This window comes from Aphidius gifuensis, linkage group LG6, assembly GCF_014905175.1.
Source record: "Aphidius gifuensis isolate YNYX2018 linkage group LG6, ASM1490517v1, whole genome shotgun sequence".
Lineage (NCBI taxonomy): Eukaryota > Metazoa > Arthropoda > Insecta > Hymenoptera > Braconidae > Aphidius > Aphidius gifuensis.
In genome coordinates, this window is record NC_057793.1 from 17,577,189 (window position 1) to 17,590,689 (window position 13,501).

Sequence of the window (13,501 nt, forward strand, 5' to 3'; positions counted from 1 at the left end):
ATTGTCATTGCGTAACTAACACAAATAGGAAATTGTGAACGTATTACGAACACTCCATCAGACAACTGGAATTTCACATCTATTCTTTCAACTGTACAATCATGGCCTCCTTTAGTTAATTTAACGACAATTGATTGCAAGTTTTTACCATCCATACTCTGTGAAACAGATACAACTGTACCAAGTGCACCATTGACCATGCCTAATGTGTAGTCAATATTTCGCCTAATCATGATTTTTGCACCGATTTTAATTGTTATATTATTTGCTAAACCAGCTGATCGACTAGCATCATATTAATTGTTAGCTTTTTCTGCATTTTTTCGATAAATAGGCTTACAATCGATGGTATTATTTGCACAGAGATTATATATTTCTTGTGTTTTTATTTTGTCTAACATAGCAGAATTTATTGCATCACACATTTCATTAGTTGGTAACAAGCATACAGCAGACGAAGGCAATTTTTGTATATAATTACACAGTTCATCGAGTCTGTTACCAACAGGGAATATATCTAAATTTATATTCCGAGTGCTTAACAGCTGAACATCTTCTTTCGTCATAGATCCAACTCTCAATCGAGACAAAAGTTTCCCATAGGCATCATCATTTCGCTGACGCATATTTATAGTAAGTTCATCATATTCAACCAATTGTTTCCAAATATTAAAATTTCTCATAGATTCAAGACATTTTTTCATATCATCAGATGATGAACTCATGTAAACTACGTCTTGAGCAACTGGCATAAGTTGCATTAGATCTCCAAAAAATAGGATATGTTTTTTACCGAACCATCCATTTAATTCATCAGAAGTATTAAAAATTTCATTCAATCTGCGATTTACATACATTAACGTAACATTAGAAACTATTAAAATTTCGTCAACAATCACTAGTGCAATGTCTCTTAACTGTTCACGTAATACCTTAAGAGCACCGTCAGATAAAGCAATGTACTTTGGTGTACCTCCATGCTGAACCGGCAGTGAAAAAATTCTATGCAGCATCATACCGTTAATACCAAATGCAGCAAGGCCTGTAGGAGCGGCAATTGCAATTCGACGATTTAATGTTTTTCGAATCCAAGTTTTAATAATGTAGATTAGAAAGCTTTTACCTGTTCCACCTTCTCCACTAATATAAATTTTTAAAGGTCCATCTTTATCATCCGTAAAAACATCAGTCACTTTCTGGAAGACTCTTAGCTGATCAGCATTCAACTCGCTGATCAGTTCATCTAAATCAACTTCTTCTTCTGCATCTGCATTACCAATATCTTCAAAATCTTTCATCGCTTCACCAGCAGCTTGTTCCGTAATACCATCATTTATTGAATCTTCTAGTTGATCCTCAGGTTTATTTCCGATAATTTCATTTTCTTTTTCTTTAATTAGTTTTTGCATATGATCTAATCCTTCTTGAAAATCATCTAGACGCTTGTAATAATTACATGCTTCTTGAAGTTCATCTTTTTTAGCATTAAATGAATCAGCGAATGTCTCAAAACCATCTTTCAATTCATCAGTGTTTCTCCAAGGTTTAAATAAAAATAGTAATGAAAAGTAAAAGTCTTCAGGGTGAGTTTTTATATTGTATATCCAATGATGGATTAAATAGCCTCGAGATCGTTTTTTGACCCATAATATAGGTTTCTCTTGATCATTTATTTTAAGTGTATAATACTCGACTTTATCAGACACAGGCTCAGATCTAACAACGTCCCACTCTTTGCAAAACTCATATAGACATAGGTTTTCCAAAACAACAGTTCGCGAAGGATAATGGTCATCAATTAAAGACGGGGCGAAAATATCGGTTGATTCTTCATCCATTGTTTTAATTTCCTCAAACGGTTTCACTTTACGTCCTCTGATTTGTCTCACATTCAACCATTTTATTGTTGTATTACTATCAGTTCCACTCAAAGAAGTTCCTAATAATGTATCTGCTGCTTTAAGAGCTCCAATTTCTCTATTGTTTAAACTTTGAAAAGCGAAATTCCATAATCTGGTGAGCAATGGTGCTGTGGAGTTAATATCATTGACCATCGCTTGAGTTTTTGATCGCTCATGTTTTGTTATATATTTTGTAACATACCCTGTTAGGGATGAGGAAGTTTCACCTACATATTGAATATCCACATTCCCTTCCCAAACTTTAAGAATAACAGAATTATAATCATTAATATTCCCTTCATCTTTGGTTCTAGGGAGATCATATAGTTTATTCTTAGACGGTAAATGTCTGTGATTTGTGATTGCGATTGCTGGATCACGTAAGACAAATGTCTCGGTAACAGGTCTAGGAAATCCAAATCGACAGCGTTTAATCGTTTTTCCGTATTTATTTTTTGATGACCTGATACAATAACCATTATGATGATGATTTTGATGAGTCGTTACCCTACGATGCAATAATGGTGCCAAATTTTTATTTGGCATTTTGCAAGTCAGATATTTTTGGATAAACTCAACTATTTCTTCAATTTCGTTTGCACCTATCATAGGCGCATTATCAACCCATAATAATATATGGAAATGTTGAATACCACGGCCTTGATATTCCCGTCGCCAAAAATAATGATTAATTTTTCCAAGTGGATTACTTTCTGAGTTAAGGAAATCTAACATGGCATGAAATTTTTTTTTTCATTATCAGATATTATTTTTTTCAGTACTAGTATTGTTTTCTAATGTTTCTTCACTATTTTCGAAGTTTTCTGAGACATTCGTTTCAACAAAATATTCAACATCCTTTTTTTCTAAATATTGAATTAACGCTTCAGCAGATTCTGGCAATACAATGTCTTTATATAATCGATTGTTTAAACGTAACAATTGTAAAGCTTTGAATACTTTCTCTAAATTTGCTAAATTTTGCCAAACAATTTTAGCTTTTGTAGGAATACTTCGTACTAGTATATATAGCTCATGGTTTGTATTGATTGGTGCGAATTTTGAAGCTAGTTTTCCCAAAGTTTCTGAAAGTTGTAGAGGTAAATAAAAACACTGCCTCTTAGATTTTTGATATCTTGAAGAATGTGGCATATCTTTTTTTTGTACAGTCCCAGCTCTTTGAACTACTTGAAAAGCTTTTGCTTGTTGAATTAACATTACTTTATAGTTTGATAACTCTCTAAATTCTTTGGGAACATTACCGTCCTGTAAATTATTCAGTATACATGATGGAGGAATATCTGATTTTCGGAAATATTTTAGACAATTATCACAAATATAATCACTATCTTTTTGATCAGGATGATTGATGAAGAATTCTTCCATCTGATCCCAGTATGGATTTACAATTGGCAAATAAAAATTATTGATATTTTTTAAGGAACGATCAAAAAGTAATCGTTGGCAGGATCTACAATGATTTCTAGGTAAATCCATCATTTTCTTTGTGTAAATTTTAAAGCTGCACTATTATCTGCAATAATCGAATCTTCATTCAAGCAATCCATCTCATGACTTGTGCTAAATTCTACATTTTGTTTTTTCATTTCGTTTTCAACTTCTAATAATGATTTTATGTTTGACATATCTAAATCATGGCTCAATTTCAGTAATTTTCTATAATATTCATTTAATCTGTATAAACATCGTAACATTGACCTTATTGATGAAAAATGAGGTGATAAAAGATGCAGAGAGAAGCTGATTGATTTACATGGATATTCACTGCTATAACAGCTGAATGAATGACCTAACTTATCTTCTGAATGCGTATTAAAACATTGTTGCAGAAATTTTGGACAACTTGACAACGTCTGAGTTACTAAAATTTGGAGAAAATTTTTATAGAGCTTAAAAAGTTTTTGGTCTTTCAATACTGTGCAAGTAGAATTACAGCTCCAAAATTTCACACCCTTTTTATTTGTGTCAATTGGTAATATATTGACTGCTTGACCTTGTGGATTTATAACAAAAGTCTCTGAAAACTTTTTTTGCTTTTTGATTTCCATTATCATTTCATTTTGTTCGTTGTCTTCATGCCTTCTTTTTACTGATATAGCATTTACTTGTTTTGGTTTTTCTGATTCATAATCAAAATTGTATGATCGATCATAAAAATATGGTTTAGAAGATGAGGTATGCCCTGAGTCTCCACATAAATTCTCAATGTCAGAATCATCAATCATATTTTTTAAACGTGAATCTGCCATTTTTATTATTCTTTAAAGAATTTTAAATTGGACAGAATAATAATTTTTCCTTGCTTGCATACACCACTTGACCATTTTTTCAGCTCTGAGCCTGGCTTCTGTTTCGTTTGTAAGATTGTCGATAGACTCAACCAGAATTTCATATGTAAGATTTTGAATATATGATTCTATTGAAGATTAAAACGGAACATATGTATTATCGTCTTTTGGAAGCTCACTTTTTAAGATTTGAGGCTGTTTCGATACGTTTTTTTTTTTTACTTTGAATGGTCGCTGTTTGAGCATTGTTGTCTAAGCGTGTTCGTTTCAAATATGCTTTATGTTCTTTTTTTACTATCTCTTCCAGTGGTAGTGGAAGTGGTGGATCGCTATCCTTAGTCATCGGAAAAGGAGTTATTATCTGGGTTTCGAACATATTGAGCAAATGCTTTCTCAAATTGTCATACTCATATTCAATAGTTCCAGGTTTATGACGAAATAATAAAGAAACTCTAAATGCAATAGCCAGCACACCACAATCATCAGCATTTTGTTGTTGATGAACTCTTGGAAACCGCACATTGTTCTGTTCAACTGAATAAAACGTTGTAAATACATTTGATAATCATTATGGAGTATATGAATGTTTAATGAATCATAAATATAAATATTTTTACCATCGTAATAACTGCAAACCCAGTGATCAGTCATTGGGCCAGAAGCGCCTCTGCTATGGAGGATTTGTATATGTTTTTTAGTTTTTGGAATGGCTTGAATTTTATCTAAGTTTTGGATATATAAAGTATCTTGCGGTACATAATCAGAACAACCGGATAGCAACTTTCCAAAGAACAGTATGTCGTCTCCGTTTAATCTTCGATTCCCTCCAATTCTGTTTTTAGACTCTTCTGAAATACTTGGAATCTGTATAATCTTTCGTTTGCAAATGCGCTTTTGGCCACAATCATATCCTTCAGTATTTAACAAAACGTCACCTTTAGTCGGGCATTTTCTTTTAGAAGTTTGGATATTTGGCAGAAAAGTAGGTATTTTAATATTTTTTTTCTCTAAAGTATTCTCGTCATCTCTCAGCTTATTATTAGTTGAACTATGAATATTTTATCGAGGAAAAAGTAAGATATCGCGAAGTTCAAACATTGATAATAAATGGGTACGCATGTCTCGAACTTTATATTGCCTATATGTGGTCATTTCGGGGTTTCCGCCTAATGCAAGAGTTACTGCATTTGCAATAGCAAATACTCCACAATCAGGACCGTTAGTTTGTTCCTGTACTCTATGAAATTTTACAGTTTCTTCATCAAATGCATTGCCATATAACATCCGCCACTTTTTTATAGTTTGATCGTTCAATTTTGAATTGTTGACAGAATCATAAATATGAATCGAATCTCCATCATAATAACTGCATATCCAATGACCACCAGCCATATGATATGCGTCCTTATGAGAAATATATAAAGCTGCTGTATGCAAAATTTGAATATGTTTTCTATTAGCCGGTATTTGTACTACGAGATCAGCATGTTGGAGAGCCCAACAGCGTATAAACTCATAATTTAATTTTTCATGCAATAAATTGGCGGAAAAGTCAATTTCTTCATCTCTCAGCAATGAACCAGAATTTCAAATGATTTTACGATCGAATTCGAATTGATCAAATTCAGACATTTTTTTTCTAGTTATAAAGTCTAGTAATAAAAATTATATGTAAATAAAAAGAACCACGACTCAAAATTTTTATAAAATTGAGACGTTTTGAAATATACTCTTGCCAGAGAAATAAATCCTTCTAAAAAGAGAAAAAACTCCTGACGAGTATATTAAGGCTTTCTCGAAAGAAGAAAAAGTACTCTTGTCAGGGAAATAAATCCTTCTAAAGAGAGAAAAAAACTCCTGACAAGGTCAATAAACCTTTCTCGAAAGAAGAAAAATTACTCTTGTCAAGGAAATGAGTTCTTCTGAAAAGAGAAAAAACTTTTGACAAGGTCAGTAAACCTTTCTCGAAAGAAGAAAAATTACTCTTGTCAGGGAAATAAATTCTTTTAAAAAGAGGAAAAACTCCTGCCAAGGTCAATTAAGGAAACTTAATGAAAAAACGTAAAAATTAATGTAAAGGAAAGGAAGGAAAGGATTGAGGGAAAATAGTCCAAACGAATAGGTTAGGTGAACATCAAATGAGGAATAATTTACAAAAAAAAAATAGCCGTCAACAAAATTGAATAGAAAACTTTTTAACATGTAATAAAGATAGATGTGAAACACTTTAAAATATTTAAACTATTTTATTAACAATCGAACACGTTAGAATAATAACACACGTACATGTCAAAACTTTGTTCCGCGGGCGCCAAAATCCAATATGTTAATGGCGACAAGCAAAAAGGGTGTGGTCTAATTGACAGAAGTCAGGGTTGAAAAGTATATTATACCGATGTATTATACATAAGAATCATACGCGTATCATACATGTAGGATTGTATTTAATGGTAACTCATTAGTACATTCCAAATATATATATTTTTAACATCTCTCAGAGGTCAACTCTTTTTTTAATAAATTAAATAAATATTTAAAATCAATTTCCTGATTACTAATTGACACACATAAACGGGCTGGGCCGGGCAATTAAAAGAAAATCTGAGCGCATGCGCCATAGAACTTTAATTAGAATTTAGTGACATTTAGTTCAATTTCAATTAAATAATTACAATTTATTATACAACTTGATTACAATGGGTGCATTCTTTTAATAAAAATTGTTTTTTGGGCTTTACAATTTTACCCTGTAAAACCGGCTAAAATTTCGAAGGAAAAAGAGCTGTTTCTTGTGGTGGCAGTACTGGCACATGACATTATTTTTTTTTTCGGTTTCAATTATTGGAAAAATAACCTGAATGACAGTTCAATGTTTATATCAAACTGAAATAAATAGATAATTGACTTGTTGTACGTGCTCGTTATTGCCACATAGGTCGTACTATATATTAGCCTGGGATATTGTATAGAGAATTTTATCACTTTTGTCATTGTTTCTGTTTCTAGCTATTTGTCGGTATTACAGGGCGAAATTCAAAAGCGAAAAAAAATTTTTTATTAAAAGAATGGACCCAATCATTGCTTTTTTTCGGCCCATTACTTGTCGGCTAACTGTTAATGAACCAATTTCATTGAGTTTCACCCTATAATACCGACAAATGGCCAAAAACAAGAACAACGACGAAATCAATAAAATTCTCTATGTAATTCCCCAGACTTCACGATACTATTTAACACACACACAATGTGACAATAACAAACGGTAATTTTATTTCATTCAGTTTGATATAACCATTGAATAATTACTCAGGTTATTTCTCCAATAATTGAAAGCTAAATAAAATAATCTCATGTATCAGTGCTGCCACTCCAAGAAACATCTTTTTTCTATAAAATTTTTGTCAGTATTACTTTTTTTTGTTGTTAATTTATATTATAACAGTTTTTATTTTGAATAATATATAATAAATATTTATCAGAACCAAGTAAATAAATAAATCACAATTAAAATAATATAAATATATATATAATAAAAATATAAGATACTATGGCCATCTACAGACTGTTTCTTCAAAAAAGAGAGAGAAAGTTACCTTACCGATCTGGATTATTTTAAGCGTTGTCTCTTTCATTTCTCGTTCAACCGTCATGACGTCAAGTCCTGTACAAACCTCGGCATCCGTAAGCTCATCAAGCCACGCCATTTTATTAGAGCATCAGTCGCCGAACGTGGTTCATTGAGGTTAAAAAAAATTTATTTTTTATTCATAAAAAAAGAATGGCCATGAACAGACCAGTAAGTAACTTTTATTAATTATTTATTTTTATTTTTATATTTTGTTTTAATTTTTATATTTTATTAATTTTATATTTATATATTTATATTCATATTTTTACACTGTATTTTAAAGGGTGCTTTTAATGTTGAGGCTTTTGACCGTCAGCGTCAACGTGAAAACGAAAAAAGGGCTCGTTGCCACCAAATGATTCACACTCGAGCTTCCAGCTTTTCCAGCATTCGAGGCCTTCGACATCAACACGATCAGAGATGATTTTGAGGTTAACGATGGTCAAGCAGCAGGTCAAGGAGATGATCCATTGGCTGTAGCCAACGATCAACCTCAAAATCATCAAGAAAATGCTGAGGAAGTTGATGAACTGATGGATGCTTTTGGTGATGGTAATGCTGAAAGACCAGGTGGTGGAGTGGTTGGAGGTATTCGTGGTGGGATTGGTGCAAGACGTGGTGGTGGATTGAATCGTGCTGCAGCTGGTGGTGGACCACGTCGTGTTATACCTGGTGCAGCTGGACCAAATCGTGCTGTAGCTGGTGTTCAAGGACGTAGAGCTGGTGATGAACTTAACCAAGAACCAGTTGATGGCGGTGTCAGGGACAGAGTCAGGTGAGAATGGATAAATAATAATAAATATATACCAAAAATAACAACAAATAAATAATCAAAATAAATATATACAACAATAAATAACAACAATAAAATAACTACAATGAAATAACAACAATAAAATAACAACAATGAAATATCAATAAAATAACAACAATGAAATAACAACAATAAAATAACTACAATACATAAAATCGATTAATTTTTCCAGATTTTGGAGACGTTAGTTTTTTCAAATGATGGCTAATCGTCCCTTGCATCAATATCGCGAGCAACGTGGTCGTGGTGAAACCAGAAGTAGACGTGGAAGGGGCAATCGTCCAGGTGGTGGCATTCAAGTCTACTTTCAAGGATAAAAAAAAAATACAAGACGAGTCTTAATTAAAAAAAAAAAAAAAAAGAGTCAAATAAGACTGATCTTATTTAAAAAAAAAAAAAAAGTGATAAAAGGCCTTAAATTATAACAATCAATATATAAAAAAGGCCTAAATATTATTATCATAATGATAATAATATTTGATAAAAAAAAGTCAGTATGAGTACAAAATAAGTTAATATAATAAAAAAAAAAAAAAACGTACTTGATATTACTAACTATAAGTAAATAAATAAACTAACTGTACTTTTTTAAAATAAGACCGAATAATTAAGACTTTTTTTTTATGTTTGTCAATCAAAAAATTTTGACACATAATTATATTATAAACATAACCTAAATATAAACATAAAATTATTAAAATTTAATTTTATCTACTTCAAGATTTGTATGGAAAAAAAAATAAAAAATAAATAAACAATTTGAAATTATTTACCTTTTCTTGCACCTTAAATAAATAATAATAAATAAAAATACTATCTACATTGTTAAATAAATAATATAAATAATAATATGTATAATAAAAAAGCGCAAGTTCAAAGTCCAGCTAATTGCATCATCAACAAGTTGCAAAGTTGTAATTATTGGTTGCAACTTGCAAGCAGCATGGCAGCATCATCGACTACTTATATTAAACTAGCTATTGAACTAGCTTAGCCCAGCCAACTTTATGTACATACATACATATAGTCTAGTGTCTACTATGTTAATAATTCTTTATACTATTTGTCATTGACACTTATGTAATTAGCTAATCAATTAATAGAAAATATTAAATTAAATTAAATATACATTTTTATTAAAAAATCAATAGTTATTTAAATAATTAAAAATAATTAAAAATGACTTAAACTTTACATTGTAATAAAAGTTTTGTAAGTGGAGGTGTTGGTGGTGTATGTACAGTTGTAGTTGGACATCCTCTTAATACTATGAAAGTTAGATTGCAAACATCTCCAATACCAAAACCTGGTGAATCACCACTTTGCAAAGGAACATGGGATTGTGCAAAAAAAACTGTTGCAAAAGAAGGATTTCGTAGTCTTTACGAAGGCATGGGTGCTCCATTGACTGGTGTTGCTCCAGTATTTGCAATAAGTTTTTTGAGTTATGGACTTGGTAAAGATTTACAAAAAAATAAAAACCAAGATGACGAAATGACATTGATACAATTATTTAATGCTGGTGCATTCAGTGGTATATTTACAACAAGTATATTGGCACCTGGTGAAAGAATCAAATGTTTATTACAATCAACGATCATGTGGACTAAATGGTAAACGTTGTCAGGAAGATGAAAGATTATTAAATAGTGTATTGGGTGCTGGTAGACGTGGTTATATTATTGATACAAGAACATTAAATCAAGCACAAAATTCAAAAACTAAAAATAGTGGTGGTGGTGGTGGTACTGAAATTGATTTAGCATATGCACAATGGAGAAAAGTATATAAAAATGTACCACGTAATGCTGAATTAAATGATTCATTATGTAAATTAATTGAAGCATGTAATGATTGTTGTTCATCAACTGGACAATGGTTATGGCTTAATGCTGCACAAAGTGCAATGAATGCATCATGTGTTGTTGCACAATGTATACATTAAGAATTATCAGCTGTTTTGGTACATGGTAATAGTGAACGTGATTCAACATTAATTGTAATAAGTCTTGCACAAATAATATTAAATCCAAATTGTCGTACAATACATGGTTTACAATCATCATTAAAACGTGAATGGTTACAAGCTGGACATCCATTTTTTACAAGAACACGTCATTCAGCATATTATCAATCCAATCAAAATAATTCATCACCAACATTTTTATTATTTCTTGATTGTCTTTATCAATTGCATTAGTAATTTCAATATAGTTTTGAGTATACAACTGATATGCTTATTGAATTATTTAAACATGCATATTGTTCAGAGTATGGTACATTTTTAGGTGATACAGAAGCTGAAAGAATAAATATACGTCTTGCTGAACGTACATCAAGTCTTTGGTCATACATCAATAGACCAGATGTTTTTGAAAAATTTTATCAATCCATTATACGAACCAAATCAACAAGTTATATGGCCAAGTGTTGCACCAATATCTTTAAATTTATGGAAACAGCTATATTTATCACATACAAGCTCATCAATATGAAATGATTTTAATTCATGTGTTAAAGATATTAAAAAAATTATTCAGCAATACAAAAATTTACTGGGCAACTTAGACAACAAGTACAAAATATTCTCAATGAAGCTGATCAACATGAAAGTAATTCTAGCCTACTTGACAACAACTTGGATTCACTTCAAGCATTAATTATGTTTATCACAATCAAATTTAGATAAAAAAATATCATCATAATATTGTTTTCTATTTTATAATTTTATGTACAGTGTAATTTTAATTAATTTTTTTTTTGTTGGTCTAGGCTCACAATGGAATGTCAATAAATTGTAGACATAATAAATATTAATTACGTGAGATAAATAAATACAAGTATATGAATAATGTTATAATTATACCAATAATTAATATATATAACCATCTTGATGTCCACGATTTTCAATTAACCTCATGGTTGTATTTGATAAACCCAATGTGTTACCAATATCAATAATACGTTTTTTAGCACCTTTTAATGTCATACGTTGTGATCGTAAACTTTCAATAATATCTGAACCATGTTGAAGTAAATTATCAATCAATATCAATACCTTGGTTCATGGTAGAAGTACTACAGGTATGGCAGTAGTCTATGCTTTCTTCGTCGCGTTCTGCGCAGCCTTATTTTTTCAACCAATCAAGAACGCGCCATCGAGCTGTTTTGCATTTCTTTCTAACACGCAATCTCTATTATAAGATCCTCTTTCTCTAACATACTGTTTTGACAACTATTTTTTATATTGTTGTAAATACTAATAAATATATGTGGAGCATATAAAAAAACCAAGACAGTTTAACAAATAAATTATAATATTTTCATTGTTGTTTTTTTTTGATGCCACAAACAATAGAGGTTGTGTTGTATTTATTATACTTGGATTCATTTATTCAATATAAATAATTAATTTTTATTATTGATGTATGTGAATCATTATAGGATATACCAAATCTAGTTGAATAAATATGATAACTTTTGAATAATTTAAAAAAAACTTGAAAATTTTCTTAACAAATTTGTATCGCGCGCGCATAAAGTCTTCCATTTTTGTGGCGAGAAGGCGACCTTTTGATTGGTCGATTCACAGCGGCCAAACCAGGCTGCGCACTGCCATACCTGTAGTATTTCTACCATGCCTTGGTTGATATTTCTAACTTGATTATTGTGTTGATAATTATGATCAATCATTATGTTTATGTCAATATGATCGTTAGTTGTAAATTTTTGTGATAATAAAGCTTTACGTTCATCTTCAGCTTGTTTTTGACGTAATTTTTTATTTTTCATGTGTTGAATGCTGATGTTAAATGACGACTGTCATATTGTAATTGATCAACACCCATTTTTGCATTTTGTCTTTGGGTTATTGGTCCTTTTATACAATAAATGTCCAATTTTTCACAATTGCTAGAATTAAAAAATTAACAATTATTATGATAATGAGGAATTTTAATTCTATTTTTTTATCAATTATTGTTTATTTGCCTGTTTATTTGATGATTTATCTTTGACAATATGTCATTTTCAATTGCATCTTGATCATAATGATCATAATCATAATTTACACCTCTTTTGTACTGCTGGGTACACAAATATTGTGTTTCCTGGACCAATTTATTTGTTTGATGATACAATGTTTCCATTTTTATTTTTTTTTATGTTAAAACAATAAATGATATTGGTATTTATTTATTGTAATCATTTTATGCTGGTGTAATCATTTCAAGAATTTATTTATTATATTTATATTGTTTATTTTTTTTCTGACATTTGACGTGAAAGTCAATGTATTCTGGAGGTTATGTATGAATACAAATGATAAAATTATGCAGTGCAGCCAATATATAATAACACTAAAAAATAATTGTAAAGTTTTTATTACCAACTGAACGGAAGAAATCTGGTCGATTTGATGAAAAGGCAAAGACCCTAAATATCAAAATTATGCTTTAAATATAATAACGCAACGGAAAAATCTATTTTTTTTTTTTAAAAAAAAGGTCGACATCGATTTATGGGATCATTACCAAACCTCAGCATCCTCATTCCACTCTATCATATTTTAATTAAATTTCTAATAGATTCGCGACGGGAGGGGGCAAAATATTTGATGTATAATAAGGCACGGTAGTAGTAGTTAACTCATCTCACACATATTCTCATCCACACACATACTTTCTTTCTCATACTTGACTCGAGGCTCTACCGTGCCTCTTGATAATTAATTTGTCGGCCGTATAAAATATATAAATATATATATATGGGGCATTCTGAGTCAATTCAGCTGGTCATCTGCCTGACCCTCTCGGATTGAGTTGAAAATTTTTTTATATGTTTTTTTGGC

At 30.7% G+C, this 13,501-nt stretch overlaps 1 protein-coding gene and 2 pseudogenes across 1 annotated transcript; 2 read left to right on the forward strand and 1 right to left on the reverse strand.

Moving 5' to 3' along the window:
* Positions 1-7,988: 7,988 nt before the first annotated feature.
* Positions 7,989-10,245, forward strand: LOC122859923 (congested-like trachea protein; the record flags this gene model as incomplete). The annotated part of the gene is made up of 4 exons (XM_044163607.1): positions 7,989-8,006; positions 8,122-8,149; positions 8,289-8,613; positions 9,861-10,245. Coding segments are annotated over exons 1-4 (756 nt in total), but the record flags the coding sequence as incomplete, so codon positions are not given.
* A 1-nt stretch (position 10,246) lies between these two features.
* LOC122859924 lies at positions 10,247-11,341 on the forward strand (annotated as a pseudogene).
* Positions 11,342-11,524: 183 nt separating this feature from the next.
* Positions 11,525-12,800, reverse strand: LOC122859925 (annotated as a pseudogene).
* Positions 12,801-13,501: the final 701 nt, after the last annotated feature.